Raw genomic sequence first — 23,798 nt, 5'->3', positions numbered from 1 at the left:
TAACTTTAAGAGTATCAGACTCTTGGCTCGGCACCTCCTCAGATAGTGAAAGCATAGAGACCCCGATGTTGTAAAAAGGAAACCTATATCACAGTACATGGCAACATGCATGTCACCCAGACCAGCACATCTATAAAAGAGTAGTAACACATCATTAACAAACATGCTCCCACATTAACACATTTCTCACTCACAAAGTAGATAGCTCTGACAACTGTGAGGACATTGGGCTGTAGTGTGTGACATCCTGCCCTATAGTCTCACATTTCTTTATATATGTTCCAACACCGCTAAGATGCAGCAAGCTATTCCACCAAGAACATGTATTTATGCAGCTGCTGCATTCTTTACAGACTTCTCCGAGTCTCACTCTTGGGAACTAATTCCATCAAGCCTCTAGTCTACTTCTCTCTGCTCACTAATATGATACTGACATTTGGGTTGCCACACACTAACTCACTTTCTGGAAGCAGCCATATGTATATAAATATATGCAATGTATATACAGCTACATCCGGAAATATTTGGACTAGTGAGGAATGAATATACTCGTTACTCGAGATTTCCCGAGCACGCTCGGGGGTCCTCCGAGTCTTTTTTAGTGCTCGGAGATTTAGTTTTCTTCGCCGCAGTTGAATGAGTTACAGCTATTAGCCAGCATAAGTACATGTGGGGGTTGCCTGGTTGCTAGGGAATCCCCACATGTAATCAAGCAGGCTAGTAGCTGTAAATCATTCAGCTGCGTCGATGAAAACTAAGTCTCTGAGCACTAAAAAATACTCGGAGGTCACCCAAGTGTGCTCGGGAAATCTCGAGTAACGAATATATTCGCTCATCCCTAATTTGGACAGTGACACACGTTTGGGTATTTTAGCTGTTCACCAAAACATATTCAAGGTACAGTTATATAATCAGTAGGGGCTTAAAGTGCAGACTCACAGCTTTAATTTGAAGATATTCACATCCTAATTGGAGGAAGGGATTAGGAATTACAGCTTTTTAATATGCAGCAGCTTCATTTTAATGGACCAAAAGTAATTCAACAATTATTGAAGTATTATTAAATTATTAAGTATTAAAAAAGAACATTTTATTTATGCTAATGTTAATTTGTCGAGATATGTTTGAGCCCCCGAAATGTTACCTTCTGATATGACTTCACTACATGGAACAAACGTAGAGCTCTTTCAAAGCTCCATTCTTATAAGCAGGACTTCATATATATAAAAAAAAAACCCACTGCTTTGATTTGTTCTATACATTTAGGAGACATATGGGCAAGTTTTACAAGTAAAAACAATGTAAATCTAAAACTATATAGCAAATAAAACAAGAAAACCTGAAAGAGGAGTAGGGCAGAGGCTCTTTAATTATACATTAAAGTATATATTTAATGAATTTTCCTTCTGAATATTTATTTTTTATATAGCTTGTAGGTTAAAATGTGTTGAAGCTTTTATATAGCTGTAAATATTACAAGTATGCATTACACGATTAAAATAACACATTTGGAACATTTTATCCATAATCACATGAAATAATTTATTCTGTGCTCTGGACGTGAAAACAAGTATCTGGACACCATGCATACATTCGTCATTATGTCATCTGTGGAAACATGTATAAAAATCAGCAAATACTATAAATCTGTCAAAAACTGTCACCTACACCGTAAAATGGATCCTATAAAATATCATTAATGAAGTGAGCTGTTTTCAATAAATGGGTCATAAAATGTGCGGTTGGCACAGTTTCAAGTGGCCTCATTGAGAGAGGCTAAGTCATGACAATTGTAAAGTGATATTGCAAGCCGAGGATTAGAGATTAGTAATCACAGATAAGATACATAAATCCTATTAAAAGATATTGGCCAGAAACAGCAGTTAGGAAATGGCATTATTAGCAGTAATCAGCAGTGTTTCATTAATAATAGTTTAGGGTAAATTAGTTTAATTAGCCTCTCGGAGAAATCCAAGTGTGCCTTGGTCTGTTTCAAGAACAAATTAAAGATTAGGGGGAGAAAACCTGTCAAACATCTTCCCTGTGTACTCGAGCATATGTCATTTGCAGGTGGTGTCTTTATATCTATAGGTGAAATTACACTAAATTGGGGAAAATTAAAACTCCAGAACAACAAGGTTATCTTTACTGTGTAATTCATCCACATGCACCGATCCTTGACCTATTCAGCAAACGCTATGCCCTTTGGAGCTGGAGCACTTGAAGGCGAAATACTAAGAAACATACTCAGCACATTATTGATCTAGTGAGATATCTGATTATCATTTCCTGGAGTCAGGAAGTCAATGGTGTACTTGAGAATCAAAACTGGCAGCAGCTGCTTGGAAATTACTTGGCAGAATGCCCCTGTTTAATTTCAGTATTCCCATCTACCAGCATCAAACTGAACAGACAGATTTTCAAAGACCTGCTCATTCTATTAAAAGACGTAAACCGTTCTGTCAATTTAGGATAGATCATGAAGTACAACATATCTATTGGCAATGTCTACCCTTCATTCTCAGATATGGCCCACTATTTATTATTTCCAGAAGATGAGATGATAGTAGACATGATATATAGTGGACGCCGACAGTTGAAACCAACAATGGGACCTGTCTGGTCCCTCCCCTATCATTCTTCCTCTGCATCTGACGTGGTGACTAGGGTTGAGCGAAACGGATCGTTCATTTTCAAAAGTCGCCGACTTTTGGCAAAGTCGGGTTTCATGAAACCCGACCAGATCCCTGTGTGGGGTCGGCCATGCAGTACGTGACTTTCGCGCCAAATTCGAGTTTCGTATGACGCGCTTGGCGCCATTTTTTCAGCCAATGAAGGAGCGTGGACAGAGTGATGACATAGGTCTTAGGGGCGTGGACGCCTATCGTCATCTTGTCGATTGTGCGCAGTAGCGATTTGCAATGTGTAACACCAGCTTTTCTGTTCAGGGACGGAGGGGAGAGAGAGAAAGAGAGAGAGGGAGGGAGAGGGAGAGGGAGAAGGAGAGGGAGAGAAAATAAAAATAAAAAAATAAAACAAAAAAAACAAAAAAATTCCCATTGACTTTGCATTGGGTTTCGTGTTTCGGTCAATCCCCGACTTTTCGCCATAATCGGCCGATTTCACTCAACTCGACTTTAGAGATAGTTGGGTTTCGTGAAACCCGACTTGACCCTAAAAAAGTAAAAGTCGCTCAACCCTAGTGGTGACGTCACTATTTCAAGCCCCATGTGCCACTCAGTGAAGAGCTTCAGAGCACTCATTGTCAAGACCGGAGAAGATGAGGAACGAGGAGAGAAGATTTTTTTAAGTGGGGCCCAATATACTGTATGGAGGACTATGTGGGGCACATTATACTGTATACAGGACTATGTAAGGCCATTTTTCTGAATGGAGGACTATGTGGGGCTGATTGTACTATATGGAGGACTATGTGGGGACCATTATACTGTGTGGGGATCACAGTTTGGCATCATACTGTTTTGGGGTTTACCATACTTATACTTTGCCAGGGGTGTTGAAGAGGGTACAGTAGGGTCATCATAAAGTGCTTGTGAAGGGTACTATGGAGGAATTCACTGTGTGGGTGTCATATTATCATACTCAATGATCCAGTCATGTGATCTGACTGGGACAACACCTTTAAGTTTGTTTCCATATGAAAAGGTTCATCTTTATATTTGATGATAAGGAAAAACGTCCATAATTGTACACTTTTTTTTAAATAAATATAAAGGTTGGTCAGCGACTTTGTCCAAGTTTTCAATTTTAGTCCTCTGTGTATTTGAGTTTGATATCTCTGCTCTAAACATTCAAAAATGAAAAAAATAATACCCTGAAATGTGATCAGGGTAGAAGAAGAATGCATTTGTATTGTGTTTGAAAGTTCCTAGTGTATAAGTCAAATGTATCCATTATGCCATTTTTCACCCATTGGAAGTCAAAAGGGTGGCCTCTGACAAGCTAGTACAGTTATTGCCAAAAGTGTTGGCACCCTTGAAATTGTTCCATAAAATAAAGTATTCCTCCAAAAAAATGACTGCAATTACACGTTTTGTTAACCCATTACTTGCCAAATTAGCAATTTTCATTATTTTTTTTAATGACAGATTTTTAATGATTTGAGTCTTAATGAATCAGAAACATGATTTGCTAAATGTTTTCAAGTACGGATTTTTCAGAAAAGGGCGTCCTAATATTCAATTAAAAATGACAATGACATGATTTCCTATTTTGTCAATATTCATTTTACAAACACAGCACAAAAAATTGGACCTAATTATAAAAATTACAAAATCTTAGTTGCTAGAAGCTAAAGATTAGGCGTCCCAAAAAAAGGAAATTGGTAGATAATGGGTTAATACGTTTATTTCCTTAGTGAATATTGAACCAACACAATTAAAGCTGAGAAAAAAGGCAAATTGGACATAATTTCACACAAAAACCCCAAAAATGTACCAGACAAAATTATTGGCCCCCTTAACTTAATATTTGGTTGCACACCCTTTGGAATAAATACCTGCAATCAATCGCTTCCTATAACCATCAACAAGTTACTTACACCTCTCAGCTGGAATTTTGGACAACTCTACTTCTTCAAACCACTCCAAGTCTCTCATATTTGATGGGTGCCATCTCCTAACAGTAACTTCAAGATTTCTCCTCAAGTGTTCAAAGGAATTTAGATCCGGGCTCATTGCTGGTCACGTCATAACTCCCAGTGCTTGGTTTCCATTCATTTATAGGTGCTTCTTGAAGTATGTTTGGGGTCATTGTCCTGCTGGAAGATCCATTCTGACACTGGGCACTACATTGTGACCAAAAACCTTTGGTAATCTTCAGATTTCATGACGCCTTGCACGCAGTCAAGGCACCCAGTGCCAAAGGCAGAAAAACTACTTCAAAACATATTTTACCCTCCACCATATTTGACTGTAAAGACAATGTTCTTTTCTTTGTGAGCCTCATTCCATTTTCAGCAAACAGTAGTACATTTTGGTAAACTGCAGTCTAAATTTTTATGTCTCTGTATCAGCAGTGGGGTCCCACTGGGTCTCAACAGCATTTAATTTCTTTCAAATGTCAATGGATAGTTTACGCTGACACTGATGCATCCTTAGCTTGAAGGAAACCTTGAATTTTCATCTCCTCTTTCTATTCTCAATGCTTAGTGTTGCACACACAGACACACAATGAAACGATTGAGTCAACGTCTCCCTGTTTTATCTGGTTTCAGGTGTGATTTTCATATTGCCCACACCTGTTACTTGCCACAGGTGAGCATGAATGATCATGGAAGGCTTGAAACAAAGTTGTTTACCCACAATTTTGGAAAGATGCCAACAATTTTGACTGGCCCATTTTTGGGGTGTTGTGTGAAGTTATGTCAAATTTGCCTTTTGTGGTCTGTCTTTTTTGTGTTGTTCATATACACACAAAGGAAATAAACAATAATAAGCAATAATTTTCGGGGAGAAATACTTAATTTTCTGGAACAATTTCCAGGATGCCAGCACTTTCGGCCATGAATGCATATGGCAGTATACCTTTTTTGTGCTGTACAGAATTTAATAGTACTTTATGCTTTTCTATACATGAAAATTCAGTAAAAAAAGTATACTGCATGACATACTTTTTTATTTTTGCATACAGGAGCCTATGGTAAAGATATGCCACTGTATATCTATACAATAGCAGACATCAGGTGCATCAATCATATAAATACATATATGTAGACAGCAAACAATGTAAATGCTCCCTAATATGTAACACAAATCTAAGCAAATAGATGCATTAAGGCTTTCTGTATGGAACTGTATTATCCTCAACTGAATTTGGCCTAAGTCTCATATATTATTATTATTATTATTTATTTATATAGCACCATTGATTCCATGGTGCTGTACATGAGAAGGGGTTACATACAAGTTACAAATATCACATACAGTAAACAAACTAACAATGACGGACTGATACAGAGGGGCGAGGACCCTGCCCTTGCGGGCTTACATTCTATTTGCAAGTAAAGTTATATATGTATTTATTCTGGTCTAAAATACGTAATTATTCTGGTTTCACCTAAGTTTTTATTCTGACCTCACATATTTATTCTGTTCTCATATATCTATTTATTATGATCTCACATATGTATTTATTCTTGTCTCACATACAGTATGTAATTTTTTACTCTCACATCCAGTACTGTGCAAAAGTTTTAGCCAGGTGTGTGAAAACTTTGTTAACTGATTCAAATGAGATTCTAAGTGCACAGAATGGTCATAATAGCAATCATTCTGTGCATATGGATATGTGGTAGGCCTGTCTAAACAGACAAATATGCAATTACAGAACAGCAGTACCGCAACTTGAAGCTTGTGGGCCCAATACAAAATCTCCAACAGGGTCCTCAACTACCATGAGTCTTTAATAGCATTGTATTTTCATATGGGACAAAGGTACTTTTTGCCTCTTCCTAGGTTCTAGGGTCTGGGAGTGACTGCAGCCCCTGCACCCACTATAGTTATGCCCCTACTGGATGGCTTACATGTTGCTGATCGGCAGTTGTTTGAAAGCCACAATCTGCACCCTAGGACATGTGCTGCTGAGAATATTAATTCTCTATGTGCACAGAATGATCATATTAATGATTGTAATATTAGCAATTTCTCGGATGGGTTTTTTCTGTTTTCGCAGCTTATGGATGGCTTGTTTCACCTGCATGGAGAGCTCCTTTGACTGCATGTTTACTTCACAGCAAAACCTTCCAAATGCAAGCAGCACACCTCAAATCAACTCCAGGCCTTTTATCTGCTTAATTGAGAATGACATAACTGAGGGATTGCCCACACCTGTCTATGAAATAACCTTGGAGTCAATTGTCCAATTACTTTTGGTCTCTTTAAAAACAGGGTGGCACATGTTAAGGAGCTGAAACTCCTAAACCCTTCATCCAATTTTAATGTGGATACCCTCAAATGAAAGCTGAAAGTCTGAACTTCAACTGCATCTGAATTGTTTTGTTTAAAATTCATTGTGGTAATGTCTATAACCAAAATTAGAAAAATGTTGTCTCTGTCCAAATATATATGGCCTTAACTGTATCTGCTTGGCAGCATACAAAGGCTCCAGCTCTGCAGCATTTCTAGCTGACTACTAGAATATTACATAAAACAGAAACGTGTCCTAATTGTCCGACCTGGTATCTGCTACGCTCCAGCAGACTATTAATTAGCATTTAATACATGAGCCCAGTATGTTCGTGGATTGCTTGTCATTGTTTAACCAGAATTCATTTGTTCTCAGCGCTGCTGATTTTATATAACAGTGCACAAGGATAAAGCACCAGTAAGAATAATGACCTGTGTGTATTAGCCTTGGATTACTTACTTGGCTTTGAGTGTTTCTTCCTGGAAATTCCATGATGAGTCTTCCACTAACTGTAACTCTCGTAAAACCCTTCCAGGTTTGTAGGCAGCATTAATTACCATGCTGAGGACCTGCCGCAAATATATAGCAAGTAAGTTTCTGCACTGCTGCCAGTTGTACCATTTAACAGAGTATATTTAATGATACGAACAAAAAAAACATGATATCATCTGTACATATACAAGGTATTAACCATTTTCTCTTCTGTTTTACTTCATATTTAACTTATATTAAGAGCATGAAAAGCAATTACTAGACGAGTACAAGTCTAGCTGAGGCTAAAGAGGCAATCTGAAATCCAAATGAATTTTCATCCTTAATCTCTGTCTATTTAATGTCATAATCTAAACTATTTTTTAATATACTTGAATTTAAAAGTTCCCTGTTTTCCCTAGCTACACTAACTACATAATTGCTTTACTCTCTTTTTTTTTCTACTTCCTTTTTGATGATGCTTGAATCCTTGTACATGCTGGGATACTTAAATAAAACATCATCAGGGGGCAGAGGATGCGGTACCTGCCACAGCCCCTACCTCCTCCATGAAATGAAGCCTCATCAGTGAAGTTAGTCCCAGTGTGATGTGCACAATGACAGCACACTCTACCGCTGCCTCAGATCAGCAGTAATGAGATAGCAACAGAGTGCTTTGTCAGAATACCAGAGGTGCAGAGACCAGTACCGTCCCTGCAAGAGAAGTCATTGGTTCCTACACACCAGGTATTCTGACAATGCGCTCTGTCATCAGCTCGTTACTGCTGATCTAAGCCGGCAGCAGAGAGAGTGCTGTCATTGTGCATAACGCACTGGGACTAGCCCAGTCCCTGAAATGAGCATCATTGATGATGCTTCGTTTCATGGAGGGGGCAGAGGCTGCGGAAGTGACCGCATTGAGGGGCAGAGGCTTCAGCAGTGACCGCAGTCTCTGCCCCTTGTGATGTTTCATTTGATTATCTCAGCATGCACTCGGATTCTTAAATGAAGCGTAAAAAAAGCAGTCAGTGTACTTAGGGAAAGAAAGGGAATTTTTAATTTGAGTATTTGAGAAAAGAGTTTAGGTTATGGCATCAAATAGATAGGGATTGAGGATGAAACTTCATGTGAATTTCAGACCCCCCTTTTATAAGCTTTCCAATGCTTGGCCACTGAAAAGGTCCACAAATACCTGATTACAGGTCCCCAATTATGAGGCAGAGTATAGAGCAGTGGCACTGATAAATCAAAGGCTTTGCTGTAATAAAAAAAAAAATCTCTTTGAGGAGCCACTTCTTAACGCTTGGTCTTTTCCCTGCAGATGCCAGTTATAGTAACAATCAGTTTAACTAGGGCTTCTGTTAGTTGCCACATCGCAGAATACTGACTACCAGACTACCATAAACTGTACCTGTGAGTTGCCAATAGCACATGCACATTACATTTCCATGATACTGATATTACCAGTTCAAACTGTCATTTTTTAGGATTTTGCTGATACATCCCTAACATTTTGAGTGCCTCTGAACCAGTCATATGATAGAGACATGTTTTCTGAAGCAACTGGATGGCAATGTCACCTTGCAATATTGGAAGCAGCACATTGAATGATTATGAAGGCTACCACAAATCTTACAGAAAACAGTCCATAAAAAGCCACAAACTAATACACTGCCCGTAAGTTTGGTTGGCAGTGCCTACAGTTAATTTACTGCCAGATCCTTTTCTTTCATTTGCACCACTGAGCAAGCCATAGAGAAACTTACTTAGAGCTCACTACCTTGGTAGAGCGATCTGCTGGCGGAGAAATGTAAACTAAATCTACAAAAGACTCTAATTAGGTCATAAATTTCATAGGGCATACTGCGAATATTTCCCAAAGCAAATGTAGTATATTCAATTCATGGGTGAGTGAATCTAAACCAATTACATCTGCATGCTGCTTAGATTGGCAGTCACTATTCGCTAAGAAGCATCTGCTAATTTACTTTTTATTGTTGTTTCAGCGTCTAGAATAAAATAAACATCTTAATAAAGCGACAGTACAATGAACTGCGGCAAAAACACAAAAGCAGCAAACTGCAGCCACACATGCAATTCAGCCCAAAATAAAAGAGAGAATATAGTCTCAATATTCATCTGCTTCTCTTCTTATAACAAGTTATTAAAAATTCTATCCAGCCATCTCCGGGGTGGCGATCGATATAGCCATTATAGCTCCCACAGGGGTGTCACTTATCTCTTGCTGACTTCTGGAGGGCAAATCTGCCTAGTCTGCAGCAAAATGAAAGAGTAAGATGTATTTCTAGGCAGATTTGCCATTCAAGAGTTTGGAAGAGCCAAAAGACTACACATGTGCAAGCAGTAGTGGCATTTATTATAGCTGTTACTCAACATTCCCAGAAAAAAAAGATATTACAGAAAATAAAAGCCGGATACAACTTTTAACATCTTAACTGAACAAGACAAGTTAAAATACAGTATATATTGCTAACTTGTACACTTCAGTAAGAAAGTCTCTCTAACATAATTATTCCCAACTGCAAGGGTGGGTAAGGCCAAGCACTGGGGTGGCAAGGGCCCTCCAGTAACACTGACTTTGGGTGCCCACTAGTCAGCTACATATTACATTACTGTCATTTACAAATTTACCTCTGCCTTTGTATACTAATAATAATCTTTATTTTTATACAGTGCTAACATATTCTGCAGCACTTTACAGTTTGCACACATTATCATTGCTGTCCCCAATGGGGCTTACAATCTAGATTCCCTATCAGTATGTCTTTGGAATGTGGGAGGAAACCGGAGTACCCAGAGGAAACCCACGTAAACACGGAGAGAACTCTTTGCAGATGGAATCAATGGTGCTATATAAATAAATAATAATAATAATAATGTTGTCCTGGGTGGGATTAGAACCCAGGAGCCCAGCGCTGCAAAGCTGCAGTGCTAACCACTTCGCCACCGTGCTGCCCTTACTAATAAGCATAGACTTCACTCTGCTCCTAGCTTTCACATGGTATGTTAATCCACCCAGCTCTCCTGCTCTCCTGCTGTCTGTCTATGAAGTGCACATAGTACATCACCCAGCTTTGCACATAGACTTCCCTCTGCTCCTAGCTTTCACATGGTATGTTAATCCACCCAGCTCTCATGCTCTCCTGCTGTCAGTCTATGAAGTGCACATAGTACATCACCCAGCTTTGCACATAGACTTCCCTCTGCTCCTAGCTTTCACATGGTATGCCTTTCAGCTAACCCCAGCTTACCCTGTGATATTTATGACCCTGTTTACTCCATGCTTGATTATATGCATCTGGTCCACCCTTAATTCTCTGACCAAGATGTGCAGAGACCACTCCTCTCTGCTTCACACCTGAATGCACTTAGTTGTACATATATTGCATAGCAAAAGTCTGCAATGACTTCAGTCTGCTGTGTGATTCGTATACGTGTGTCCAAGAAGTGTGAAGATTAATTTTAGAATTAAAACCAGAATTGAACCAGAAGGGAACTGAAGGTAACTGGCCAGTCACTGTAAACAATGTTTCTGTTTGTTTTCACTTTCACCACTATACGGTAATTCTTCACTTTCTGCAAACTCCCCTAATCCCTACTCCTAGTAAAGAACTGTTCATCTCTTCTTCAATCCTCCCCATCCACCTCACCTCCTCCTCAAAACCGTTCCTTAACATACAATCCTCTGTCTCCAAACACAGACAGCCCCCTCATGCCCTCTCCTGCTCCCACCTGCTAACACTTTCTCTGCTCCTTCTCACTGCTGGTGATATCTCTCCAAATCCTGGTCTTCCTCACCACATTCCCACAGTCATTTCTACCTCCCATTCACGTTCTATCACAACCTTCCGTAACCTCTCTAATCTTATACCCCATTCACCCAGCCCCCGCTTCCCCAGTCCCACTAGTAGGAGCTCTGTGGAACGCTCGCTCTGTCTGCAACAAGCTTTCCTACATCCATGATCTTTTTGTTACTACCAAACTTTCCTTCCTTGCCATCACAGAAACCTGGCTCACCCCTTCTGACACAGCCTCTCCTGCTGCACTTTCGTATGGTGGCATCCACCTTTCTCACACCCCTTGCCCCAGCAGCAAACATGGCGGAGTAGTTGGTTTTCTCCTGTCAGATACCTGCTCCTTCACCCCAATCCCACTGCCAACCTCTGTTACCCTTCCTTCCTTTGAGGTGCACTCTGCGCATCTACTCCACCTCCAACCTCCAACTGGCTGTCATCTACCACCCCCCAGGGCCAGCCACCACCTTCTTTGACCACTTCACCACCTGGCTACTTCATTTTCTTCATTTGCTTTCCGCGGACATCCCTACTATCATCATGGGCGACTTCAACATCCCTATTGACACTTCCCTCTCAGCTGCCACTAAACTTCTATCTCTCACTTCCTCCTTCGGCCTCACTCAATGGTCTTCTACAGCCACTCACAAAGATGGTCACATACTGGACCTCATCTTCACCCGCCTCTGCTCCCTATCTAACCTCTCTAACTCACCTCTTCCTCTCTCTGACCACAACCTTCTCACATTCTCTTCCCTCTCCACTCCATGTCTACGATCCCCACCCCACAAACTTTCACACCCTCGCAGAAATCTTAAACACCTTGACCTACACTCATTCTCTGAATCCCTCCTCCCTCTCACAGATATAAGTTCCTTACACAATGCGGATGACAATGCCGCTCTATATAACACCACAATAGCTGCAGCTTTCGAATCTGCTGCCCCACTTACACATACCAAAGCGCACAATATCAACAGACAGCCCTGGCACACCAGCCTGACCAAAGAACTGAGGCGAGCTTCCAGGATCCAACTCCAACGAGCACTTCATCACATTCAAACAGTCCCTCACTACTTCCAAGACCACACTCTCCACAGCTAAACAAACCTACTTCTCATCTCTCATATCCTCCCTGTCTCACAACCCTAAACAGTTATTCAACACCTTCAATTCTCTCCTCCATCCCCCAGCACCTCCTCCCTCCCCACTCATCTCAGCTGAAGACTTTGCCTCATTTTTCAAGCAGAAGATTGATAACATCAGAGACAGTTTTGGTCAACAACCCCCAGAGCCCTTCCTCCCGACTTCCCAGCCCTCCACCTCCAAAACCAACTTCTCCACCATTACAGAAGATCGACTCTCCACTCTACTCTCAGGATCACATCTCACCACCTGTGCACTTGACCCGATCCCATCCCACTTCATCCCAAACCTCACCACAGTCTTCATCCCAACCCTAACCCATCTCTTCAACCTATCACTAACAACTGGTGTTTTCCCCTCAAGCTTTAAACATGCCTCCTTCACACCTATCCTCAAAAAGCCCTCTCTTGACCCATCCTCTGTATCTAGCTATCGCCCTATATCACTTCTCCCCCATGCCTCCAAGCTACTGTAACAACACGTCCACCTTGAACTGTCCTCCCATCTCTCTTCTTACTCCCTCTTCGACCACTTACAATCTGGCTTCCGGTCACACCACTCCACGGAAACTGCCCTTACTAAGATTACCAATGACCTCTTAACTGCCAAGAGCAAGCGACACTACTTTGTCATCCTCCTCCTGGACCTGTCAGCTGCCTTTGACACAGTGGACCATTCCCTATTATTACAGACCTTCTCATCCCTTGGCATCACAGACTTGGCCCTATCCTGGATCTCATCATACCTAACAGACCGGACATTCAGCGTATCCCACTCACACACCACCTCCTCACCTCGCCCCCTATCTGTCGGAGTCCCACAAGGTTCAGTCCTAGGGCCCCTGCTCATCTCCATTTACACCTTTGGCCTGGGACAGCTCATAGAATCTCATGGCTTTCAGTATCATCTCTATGCTGATGACACACAGATCTACATCTCTGGACCAGATATCACCTCCCTACTAACCAGAATCCCTCAATGTCTGTCCACTATTTCAACCTATCCATTACAGTAAATGGCTGCCCACTCTCCTCAGTCCCACAAGCTCCCTGCCTCGGGGTAATCTTTGACGCTGATCTCTCCTTCAAACCACATATCCAAGCCCTTTTCATTTCCTGCCGACTTCAACTCAAAAATATTTCACGAATCCGTTCATTCCTCAACCAAGAATCTGCAAAAACCCTAGTCCATGCCCTCATCATCTCTCGCCTTGACTACTGCAACCTCCTGCTCTGTGGCCTCTCCTCGAACACTCTTGCACCCCTCCAATCTATTCTAAACTCTGCTGCCCGACTAATCCATCTGTCCCTCCGCTATTCCCCAGCTTCTCCCCTCTGTCAATCCCTTCACTGGCTCCCCATTGCCCAGAGACTCCAGTACAAAACCCTAACCATGACATACAAAGCCATCCATAACCTGTCATCTCCATACATCTGTGACCTCGTCTCCCGGTACTTTCCTGCACGCAACCTCCCATCCTCACAAGATCTCCTTCTCTATTCCCCTCTTATCTCCTCTTCCCACAATCGCATACAAGATTTCTCTCGCGCATCACCCCTACTCTGGAACTCTCTACCACAACATATCAGACTCTCACCTACCATCGAAACCTTCAAAAAGAGCCTGGGACCCACCTCTTCCGACAAGCCTATAACCTGCAGTAACCACCGATTGACCAAACCGCTGCATGACCAGCTCCATCCTCGCCTACTGTATTCTCACCCATCTCTTGTAGATTGTGAGCCCTCGCGGGCAGGGTCCTCTCTCCTCCTGTACCAGTTATGACTTGTATTGTTTAAGATTATTATACTTGTTTTTATTATGTATACCCCTCCTTACATGTAAAGCGCCATGGAATAAATGGCGCTATAACAATAAATAATAATAATAATAATAAGCTAGGTAGGTTGTTGAATGAGTGATGAGATGCCACTTTTGTCTGTACATAGTGAATCAAATGTTTTGGGCCAGCTATTGATCGGTTTTGGGGGATAAGTGGCTTCCTCCTCCACAGGGGCCCACCGGGGGATTGACCTGTTCCCCTGTCGGCCAGTCCAAGTCTGCTAACACCACTATCCAAGTTTAATGAATCACTTCCCCTGGTAGTTGTTACTTGAAATCACCACTGTTTGGCTCCTCATAGAAACTTATGACAGTATAGGACACAGTGACACAGGAAACGGAGAAGCAGAGACATGCTTTTACGCTCAGTACACTGTTTACATTCGGCCACCACCAACACATATAATAGCTGATCATTGGGTGCCATAAGTTAGACCCACACCCGCCTTTTATTAAAAACATTAATATAAGAGTAGAGGGTAAAACATTAGTGTTTTTGAGACTGGTTACTCAAACTATTGCTACTAATGTCCTTGAAGCCAGTATACGGGACCCAGTGTCTAAAAAGAAAACTACAGAATTAAGTGCAGATTTGAACTTTGGCTAATCCCACAAAAAAACTTTAAGACCAAATTGTAAAATATCGAAGCCAAATTCCATTGTATTGTCATGACATTTGTTTTTCATTAAAAGAGCCTATATACAAATTGTTCCATTTCTTACAGTATAAAATCCTAAAAATATAATCTGTAGCTGAAAAATGATTATCAAAATCACATTTAACAGTAAAAGAAAAATCTCAACAGAACAATCTCACACCTGAAAGTAAAAGATACTTGGAATGCTGTATTCCAAGCGGAATCTTTTGATGTTATAAGAAAAAAATAAGAACTGTATGTATTTCTTCCCGTGCACTTTCCCGGCCGGGGATTTAAACCGGACTATAAAAAAAATGGCTCATGAGCAAAGCCTGTAATAACACTGGGAATAAAGAGCTACATTTTTTTTTATAAAGCTCTAAATGAACTCTTCACATTAACCCCTATTATAATGCAGATAAAGAAAAAGAGTCTGTATTAAAAAACAGAGGCTGAAGACTAAATTATAGTAAGCAGCCATAATTAATTTCTAGTTTTGAACAAGAAAATTAAAAAAAGAAAAAAATTGAAACATCTACAGTGGCATGTAAAAGTTGGGGCACCCTGGGTCAAAATTACTGTTATTGTAATTAGATAAGCAAGTTGAAGATGAAATGGTCTCTAAAAGGCCTAAAGTTAAAGATAACACATTTCCTTTGAATTTTAGCCAAAAAAATTATATTGACATTTTTTGCATTTTAAAAATTACAAAAAGGAAAATGGGCCGATGCAAAAGTTTGTGCACCCTTGGAGATTTATTTACTCAACTTTGACCAAGCAGGAAAAGGCTATAAGAAGATAGAAATGCATTTTCAGTTGCCCTTTCCTCAGTTCGAAATGTAATTAAGAAATGGCAGTTAACAGGAACAGCTGAAGTCAAGATATAGTCTGGAAGATCAAGCAAAATTTCAGTGAAAGCTACTTGTAAGATTGCTAGAGAGGCAAATCAGAACCCTTGCTTATTGCAAAAGACCATCTGAAAGATGTAGCAAACTCTGGTGTCGTGGTACATTGTACTACTGTTCAGACACTCGCACAAATATGGTCTTCAATGAAAAGTCATCAGAAGAAAACCTCTCCTGCATCCTCACCATAAAATTCAGCATCAGAAGTATGCAAAAGAACATCTAAACAAGCCTGATACATTTTGGAAACAAGTCCTGTGGACAGATGAGGTTAGAATAGAACTGTTTGGCCACAATGATCAAAGGTATGTGTGGAGAAAAAAGGGTTCCAGCCAATTGCATGTGGAACATTTCATGGGTAGAGGGAAGAACGGATTAACTGAAATTTAAAAAAATTATTTATGCAAGCATAACACCATCTGGAAAAAATAGCTGAAGTTGAAAAGAGGATGGCTTCTACAAACATGATGATCCTAAACACACATCAAAATCCACAACTGATTACATCAAAAGGTGAAAGCTGAAGGTTTTACAATTGCCCTCACAGTCCCTTGATCTGAGCATCATTCAAAATTTGTGGCTAGTCATCAAAATAGCAGTGCATGCAAGACAACTCAGAAATCTCACAGAACTGGAAGTATTTTACAAGGAAGAAAGGATGAAAACTCTCAAACAAGAATTGAAAGATTCTTGGCTGGCTACAAACAGCATTTACAAGCTGTGATACTTTCAGAAGGGGTGCTACTAGGTACTATCTATGCAGGTTGCCCAAAGTTTTGCATTGGTCCATTTTCCTTTTTGTAATTTTTAAAATGTAAAAGATGAAAATATATATATATTTGTTGCCTAAAATGCAAAGGAAATATGTTATCTTTAACGTTAGGTGTTATGAACTGGTGGTTCAGAAACACAATGGACCTGGTGGTTAAGAGCACACAAAGTGACCTGATAGTTACTAATAACATAGAACGAGCTCTGAAACGTGGGAACTCTGCTGACCGCAATCCCTAATCCTATCACACCACACTAGAGGTAGCCGTGGAGCGCTCCTGACCAGACCTAGGCGCCTCGGGCACAGCCTGAGAAACTAGCTAGCCCTGAAGATAGAAAAATAAGCCTACCTTGCCTCAGAGAAATTCCCCAAAGGAAAAGGCAGCCCCCCACATATAATGACTGTGAGTAAAGATAAAAATACAAACACAGAGATGAAATAGATTTTAGCAAAGTGAGGCCCGACTTACTGAATAGACCGAGGATAGGAAAGATAGCTTTGCAGTCAACACAAAAACCTACAAACAACCACGCAGAGGGCGCAAAAAGACCCTCCGCACCGACCAACGGTACGGAGGTGCTTCCTCTGCGTCCCAGAGCTTCCAGCAAGCAAGACAAACCAAAATAGCAAGCTGGACAGAAAAAATAGCAAACCAAGAAACACAAGCAGAACTTAGCTTATGCAGTGCAGACAGGCCACAAGGACGATCCAGGAGAGAGCAAGACCAATACTGGAACATTGACTGGAGGCAAGGAACAAAGAACTAGGTGAAGTTAAATAGAGCAGCACCTAACGACTTAACCTCGTCACCTGAGGAAGGAAACTCAGAAGCCGCAGCCCCACTCACATCCACCAGAGGAAGCTCATAGACAGAACCAGCCTAAGTACCACTCATGACCACAGGAGGGAGCTTGACCACAGAATTCACAACAGCATACCCCCCCTTGAGGAGGGGTCACCGAACCCTCACCAGAGCCCCCAGGCCGACCAGGATGAGCCAAATGAAAGGCACGAACCAGATCGGCAGCATGAACATCAGAGGCAAAGACCCAGGAATAATCTTCCTGACCATAACCCTTCCACTTAACCAGGTACTGGAGTTTCCGTCTCGAAATACGAGAATCCAAAATCTTCTCCACTATATACTCCAACTCCCCCTCAACCAAAACCGGGGCAGGAGGATCAACGGATGGAACCACAGGTGCCACGTATCTCCGCAACAATGACCTATGGAATACATTATGGATGGAAAAAGAAGCTGGAAGGGTCAAACGAAAAGACACAGGATTAAGAACCTCAGAAATCCTATACGGACCAATGAAACGAGGCTTAAACTTAGGAGAGGAAACTTTCATAGGAATATAACGAGACGACAACCAAATCCCCAACACGAAGTCGGGCACCCACACAGCGCCTGCGGTTAGCGAAACGTTGAGCCTTCTCCTGGGACAATGTCAAATTGTCCACTACATGAGTCCAAATCTGCTGCAACCTATCCACCACAGTATCCACACCAGGACAGTCTGAAGACTCAACCTGCCCTGAAGAGAAACGAGGATGGAAACCAGAATTGCAGAAAAACGGCGAAACCAAAGTAGCCGAGCTGGCCCGATTATTAAGGGCGAACTCAGCCAAAGGCAAAAAGGACACCCAATCATCCTGATCAGCAGAAACAAAACATCTCAGATATGTTTCCAAAGTCTGATTGGTTCGTTCAGTTTGGCCATTTGTCTGAGGATGGAAAGCCGAGGAAAAAGACAAATCAATGCCCATCCTAGCACAAAAGGCTCGCCAAAACCTCGAAACAAACTGGGAACCTCTGTCAGAAACGATGTTCTCCGGAATGCCATGTAAACGAACCACATGCTGGAAAAACAATGGCACCAAATCAGAGGAGGAAGGCAATTTAGACAAGGGTACCAAATGGACCATCTTAGAGAAGCGATCACAAACCACCCAAATGACCGACATCTTTTGAGAGACGGGGAGATCTGAAATAAAATCCATAGAGATATGTGTCCAGGGCCTCTTCGGGACCGGCAAGGGCAAAAGCAACCCACTGGCACGAGAACAGCAGGGCTTAGACCGAGCACAAATCCCACAGGACTGCACAAACGAACGCACATCCCGCGACAGAGACGGCCACCAAAAGGATCTAGCCACCAAATCTCTGGTACCAAAGATTCCAGGATGACCAGCCAACACCGAACAATGAACCTCAGAGATAACTCTACTCGTCCATTTATCAGGGACAAACAGTTTCTCCGCTGGGCAACGGTCAGGTCTATTAGCCTGAAATTTTTGCAGCACCCGCCGCAAATCAGGGGAGATGGCAGACAAAATTACCCCCTCTTTGAGAATACCCGCCGGCTCAGGCAAACCCGGAGAGTCGGGCACAAAACTCCTAGACAGGGCATCCGCCTTCACATTCTTAGAGCCCGGAAGGTACGAAACCACAAAGTCAAAACGGGAGAAAAACAGCGACCAACGAGCCTGTCTAGGATTCAACCGTTTGGCAGACTCGAGATAAGTCAAGTTCTTGTGATCAGTCAAGACCACCACGCGATGCTTAGCTCCTTCAAGCCAATGACGCCACTCCTCGAATGCCCACTTCATGGCCAACAACTCTCGATTGCCAAAATCATAATTACGCTCAGCAGGCGAAAACTTCCTGGAAAAGAAGGCACATGGTTTCATCACCGAGCCATCAGAACTTCTTTGCGACAAAACAGCCCCTGCTCCAATCTCAGAAGCATCAACCTCGACCTGGAACAGGAGCGAAACATCTGGCTGGCACAACACAGGGGCAGAAGAAAAACGACGCTTCAACTCCTGAAAAGCTTCTACAGCAGCAGAAGACCAATTGACCACATCAGCACCCTTCTTAGTTAAATAAGTCAACGGTTTAGCAATACTAGAAAAATTATTGATGAAGCGACGATAAAAATTAGCAAAGCCCAGGAACTTTTGCAGACTCTTCAGAGATGTCGGCTGAGTCCAATCATAAATGGCCTGAACTTTAACAGGGTCCATCTCGATAGTAGAAGGGGAAAAAATGAAACCTTCTGAACACCAAAGAGACACTTTGACCCCTTCACAAACAAAGAATTAGCACGCAGGACCTGGAACACCATTCTAACCTGCTTCACGTGAGACTCCCAATCATCCGAGAAGACCAAAATATCATCCAAGTATACAATCAGGAATTTATCCAGGTACTCTCGGAAGATGTCATGCATAAAGGACTGAAACACTGATGGAGCATTGGAAAGCCCGAATGGCATAACCAGGTACTCAAAATGGCCCTCGGGCATATTAAATGCTGTTTTCCATTCATCACCCTGTTTAATACGCACAAGATTATACGCACCACGAAGATCTATCTTGGTGAACCAACTAGCCCCCTTAATCCGAGCAAACAAATCAGACAGCAGCGGCAAGGGGTGCTGAAATTTGACTGTGATTTTATTTAGAAGGCGGTAATCAATACAAGGTCTCAACGAACCATCCTTCTTGGCCACAAAAAAGAACCCTGCTCCCAAAGGCGACGACGACGGGCGAATATGACCCTTCTCCAAGGATTCCTTTACGTAACTCCGCATAGCGGCGTGCTCAGGCACAGACAAATTAAACAGTCGACCCTTAGGAAACTTACTACCAGGAATCAAATCGATAGCGCAATCGCAATCCCTATGCGGAGGTAGGACCTCCAGTACTATTATGAACTGGTGGTTCAGAAACACAATGGACCTGGTGGTTAAGAGCACACAAAGTGACCTGATAGTTACTAATAACATAGGACGAGCTCTGAGACGTGGGAACTCTGCTGACCGCAATCCCTAATCCTATCACACCACACTAGAGGTAGCCGTGGAGCGCTCCTGACCAGACCTAGGCGCCTCGGGCACAGCCTGAGAAACTAGCTAGCCCTGAAGATAGAAAAATAAGCCTACCTTGCCTCAGAGAAATTCCCCAAAGGAAAAGGCAGCCCCCCACATATAATGACTGTGAGTAAAGATAAAAATACAAACACAGAGATGAAATAGATTTTAGCAAAGTGAGGCCCGACTTACTGAATAGACCGAGGATAGGAAAGATAGCTTTGCGGTCAACACAAAAACCTACAAACAACCACGCAGAGGGCGCAAAAAGACCCTCCGCACCGACTAACGGTACGGAGGTGCTTCCTCTGCGTCCCAGAGCTTCCAGCAAGCAAGACAAACCAAAATAGCAAGCTAGACAGAAAAAATAGCAAACCAAGAACTTAGATTATGCAGTGCAGACAGGCCACAAGGACGATCCAGGAGAGAGCAAGACCAATACTGGAACATTGACTGGAGGCAAGGAACAAAGAACTAGGTGGAGTTAAATAGAGCAGCACCTAACGACTTAACCTCGTCACCTGAGGAAGGAAACTCAGAAGCCGCAGCCCCACTCACATCCACCAGAGGAAGCTCATAGACAGAACCAGCTGAAGTACCACTCATGACCACAGGAGGGAGCTTGACCACAGAATTCACAACAGTTAGGCCTTTTATAGATCATTTCATCTTCAACTTGCTTAAAGGTTCACAATAACAGTAATCTTGACCAGGGGTGCCCAAACTTTTACATGCCACTGTATATAAATTATATAAATAGAAATAGGACTGCCATCGCGAATACTAGGTCCCTATACAATATGAAATAGGTTTTATTTGTGTTTAATTAGGTCATTTTGTAACGAGGTCATAAAGTCTTTTTATAAACAGAGAATTCATTCATCAGACTACTGATTATAAGCTTAATCCATTATAATAATAACAAAGGAGGCATTCTTCATTTTTGCAGTTTGTGTTAAAAGATGACAGCTCGTATATATAGGGCAACCATTGGGCCACCTTAACCCCTTCAAGACCCAGCCTATTTTGACCTTAAAGACCTTGCCGTTTTTTGCAATTCTGACCAGTGTCCCTTTATGAGGTAATAACTCAGGAACGCTTCAACGGATCCTAGCGGTTCTGAGATTGTTTTTTCGTGACATATTGGGCTTCATGTTAGTGGTAAATTTAGGTCAATAAATTCTGCATTTATTTGTGATAAACACGGAAATTTGGCGAAAATTTTGAAAATTTCGCAATTTTCACATTTTGAATTTTTATTCTGTTAAACCAGAGAGATATGTGACACAAAATAGTTAATAAATAACATTTCCCACATGTTTACTTTACATCAGCACAATTTTGGAAACAAAATTTTTTTTTGTTAGGAAGTTATAAGGGTTAAAATTTGACCAGCGATTTGTCATTTTTACAACGAAATTTACAAAACCATTTTTTTTAGGGACCACCTCACATTTGAAGTCAGTTTGAGGGGTCTATATGGCTGAAAATACCCAAAAGTGACACCATTCTAAAAACTGCACCCCTCAAGGTACTCAAAACCACATTCAAGAAGTTTATTAACCCTTCAGGTGCTTCACAGCAGCAGAAGCAACATGGAAGGAAAAAATGAACATTTAACTTTTTAGTCACAAAAATTATCTTTTAGCAACAATTTTTTTATTTTCCCAATGGTAAAAGGAGAAACTGAACCACGAAAGTTGTTGTCCAATTTGTCCTGAGTACGCTGATACCTCATATGTGGGGGTAAACCACTGTTTGGGCGCACGGCAGGGCTTGGAAGGGAAGGAGCGCCATTTGACTTTTTGAATCAAAAATTGGCTCCACTCTTTAGCGGACACCATGTCACGTTTGGAGAGCCCCCGTGTGCCTAAAAATTGGAGCTCCCCCACAAGTGACCCCATTTTGGAAACTAGACGCCCCAAGGAACTTATCTAGATGCATAGTGAGCACTTTGAACCCCCAGGTGCTTCACAAATTGATCCGTAAAAATGAAAAAGTACTTTTTTTTCACAAAAAAATTCTTTTAGCCTCAATTTTTTCATTTTCACATGGGCAACAGGATAAAATGGATCCTAAAATGTGTTGGGCAATTTCTCCTGAGTACACCAATACCTCACATGTGGGGGTAAACCACTGTTTGGGCACATGGTAAGGCTCGGAAGGGAAGGAGCGCCATTTGACTTTTTGAATGAAAAATTATTTCCATCGTTAGCGGACACCATGTCGCGTTTGGATAGCTCCTGTGTGCCTAAACATTGGCGCTCCCCCACAAGTGACCCCATTTTGGAAACTAGACCCCCCAAGGAACTATTTAGATGCCTAGTGAGCACTTTAAACCCTCAGGTGCTTCACAAATTGATCTGTAAAAATGAAAAAGTACTTTTTTTTCACAAAAAAATTATTTTCGCCTCAATTTTTTCATTTTCACATGGGCAGTAGGATAAAATGGATCATAAAATTTGTTGGGCAATTTCTCCCGAGTACGCCGATACCTCATATGTGGGGGTAAACCACTGTTTGGGCACACGGCAGGGCTCGGAAGGGAAGGCGCGCCATTTGACTTTTTGAATGGAAAATTAGCTCCAATTGTTAGCGGACACCATGTCGCGTTTGGAGAGCCCCCTGTGTGCCTAAACATTGGAGCTCCCCCACAAGTGACCCCATTTTGGAAACTAGACCCCCCAAGGAACTTATCTAGATGCATATTGAGTACTTTAAACCCCCAGGTGCTTCACAGAAGTTTATAACGCAGAGCCATGAAAATAAAAAATAATTTTTCTTTCCTCAAAAATGATTTTTTAGCCTGGAATTTCCTATTTTGCCAAGGATAATGGGAGAAATTGGACCCCAAATATTGTTGTCCAGTTTGTCCTGAGTACGCTGATACCCCATATGTGGGGGTAAACCACTGTTTGGGCGCACGGCAGGGCTCGGAAGGGATGGCACGCCATTTGGCTTTTTAAATTGAAAATTAGCTCCAATCATTAGCGGACACCATGTCACGTTTGGAGAGCCCCTGTGTGCTTAAACATTGGAGATTCCCCAGAAATGACACCATTTTGGAAACTAGACCCCCAAAGGAACTAATCTAGATGTGTGGTGAGGACTTTGAACCCCCAAGTGCTTCACAGAAGTTTATAACGCAGAGCCATGAAAATAAAAAAAAAAATTATTTTCTCAAAAATGATCTTTTAGCCTGCAATTTTTTATTTTCCCAAGGGTAATAGGAGAAATTTGACCCCAAAAGTTGTTGTCCAGTTTCTCCTGAGTACGCTGATACCCCATATGTGGGGGTAAATCACTGTTTGGGCACATGCCGGGGCTCGGAAGTGAAGTAGTGACGTTTTGAAATGCAGACTTTGATGGAATGCTCTGTGGGCGTCACGTTGCGTTTGCAG

The 23,798-nt window shown here is 41.8% G+C and overlaps 1 protein-coding gene across 4 annotated transcripts in view; it reads right to left on the bottom strand.

Annotated features, from left to right (window-relative positions):
* Nucleotides 1–23,798, bottom strand: part of SFMBT2 (Scm like with four mbt domains 2) — a 313,750-nt gene that overhangs the window by 42,386 nt on the left and 247,566 nt on the right. For all 4 annotated transcript variants that reach the window (XM_069765309.1, XM_069765310.1, XM_069765307.1 and 1 more), the window contains one exon: nt 7,387–7,496. In XM_069765309.1, coding sequence (XP_069621410.1) covers nt 7,387–7,496 — 110 coding nt within the window. The remainder of the gene's footprint in view (nt 1–7,386; nt 7,497–23,798) is intronic.

Source organism: Ranitomeya imitator, chromosome 4, assembly GCF_032444005.1.
Source record: "Ranitomeya imitator isolate aRanImi1 chromosome 4, aRanImi1.pri, whole genome shotgun sequence".
NCBI lineage: Eukaryota > Metazoa > Chordata > Amphibia > Anura > Dendrobatidae > Ranitomeya > Ranitomeya imitator.
Note: the sequence above shows the minus strand (reverse complement) of the source record. Positions and strands in the feature narration are given on the sequence as shown.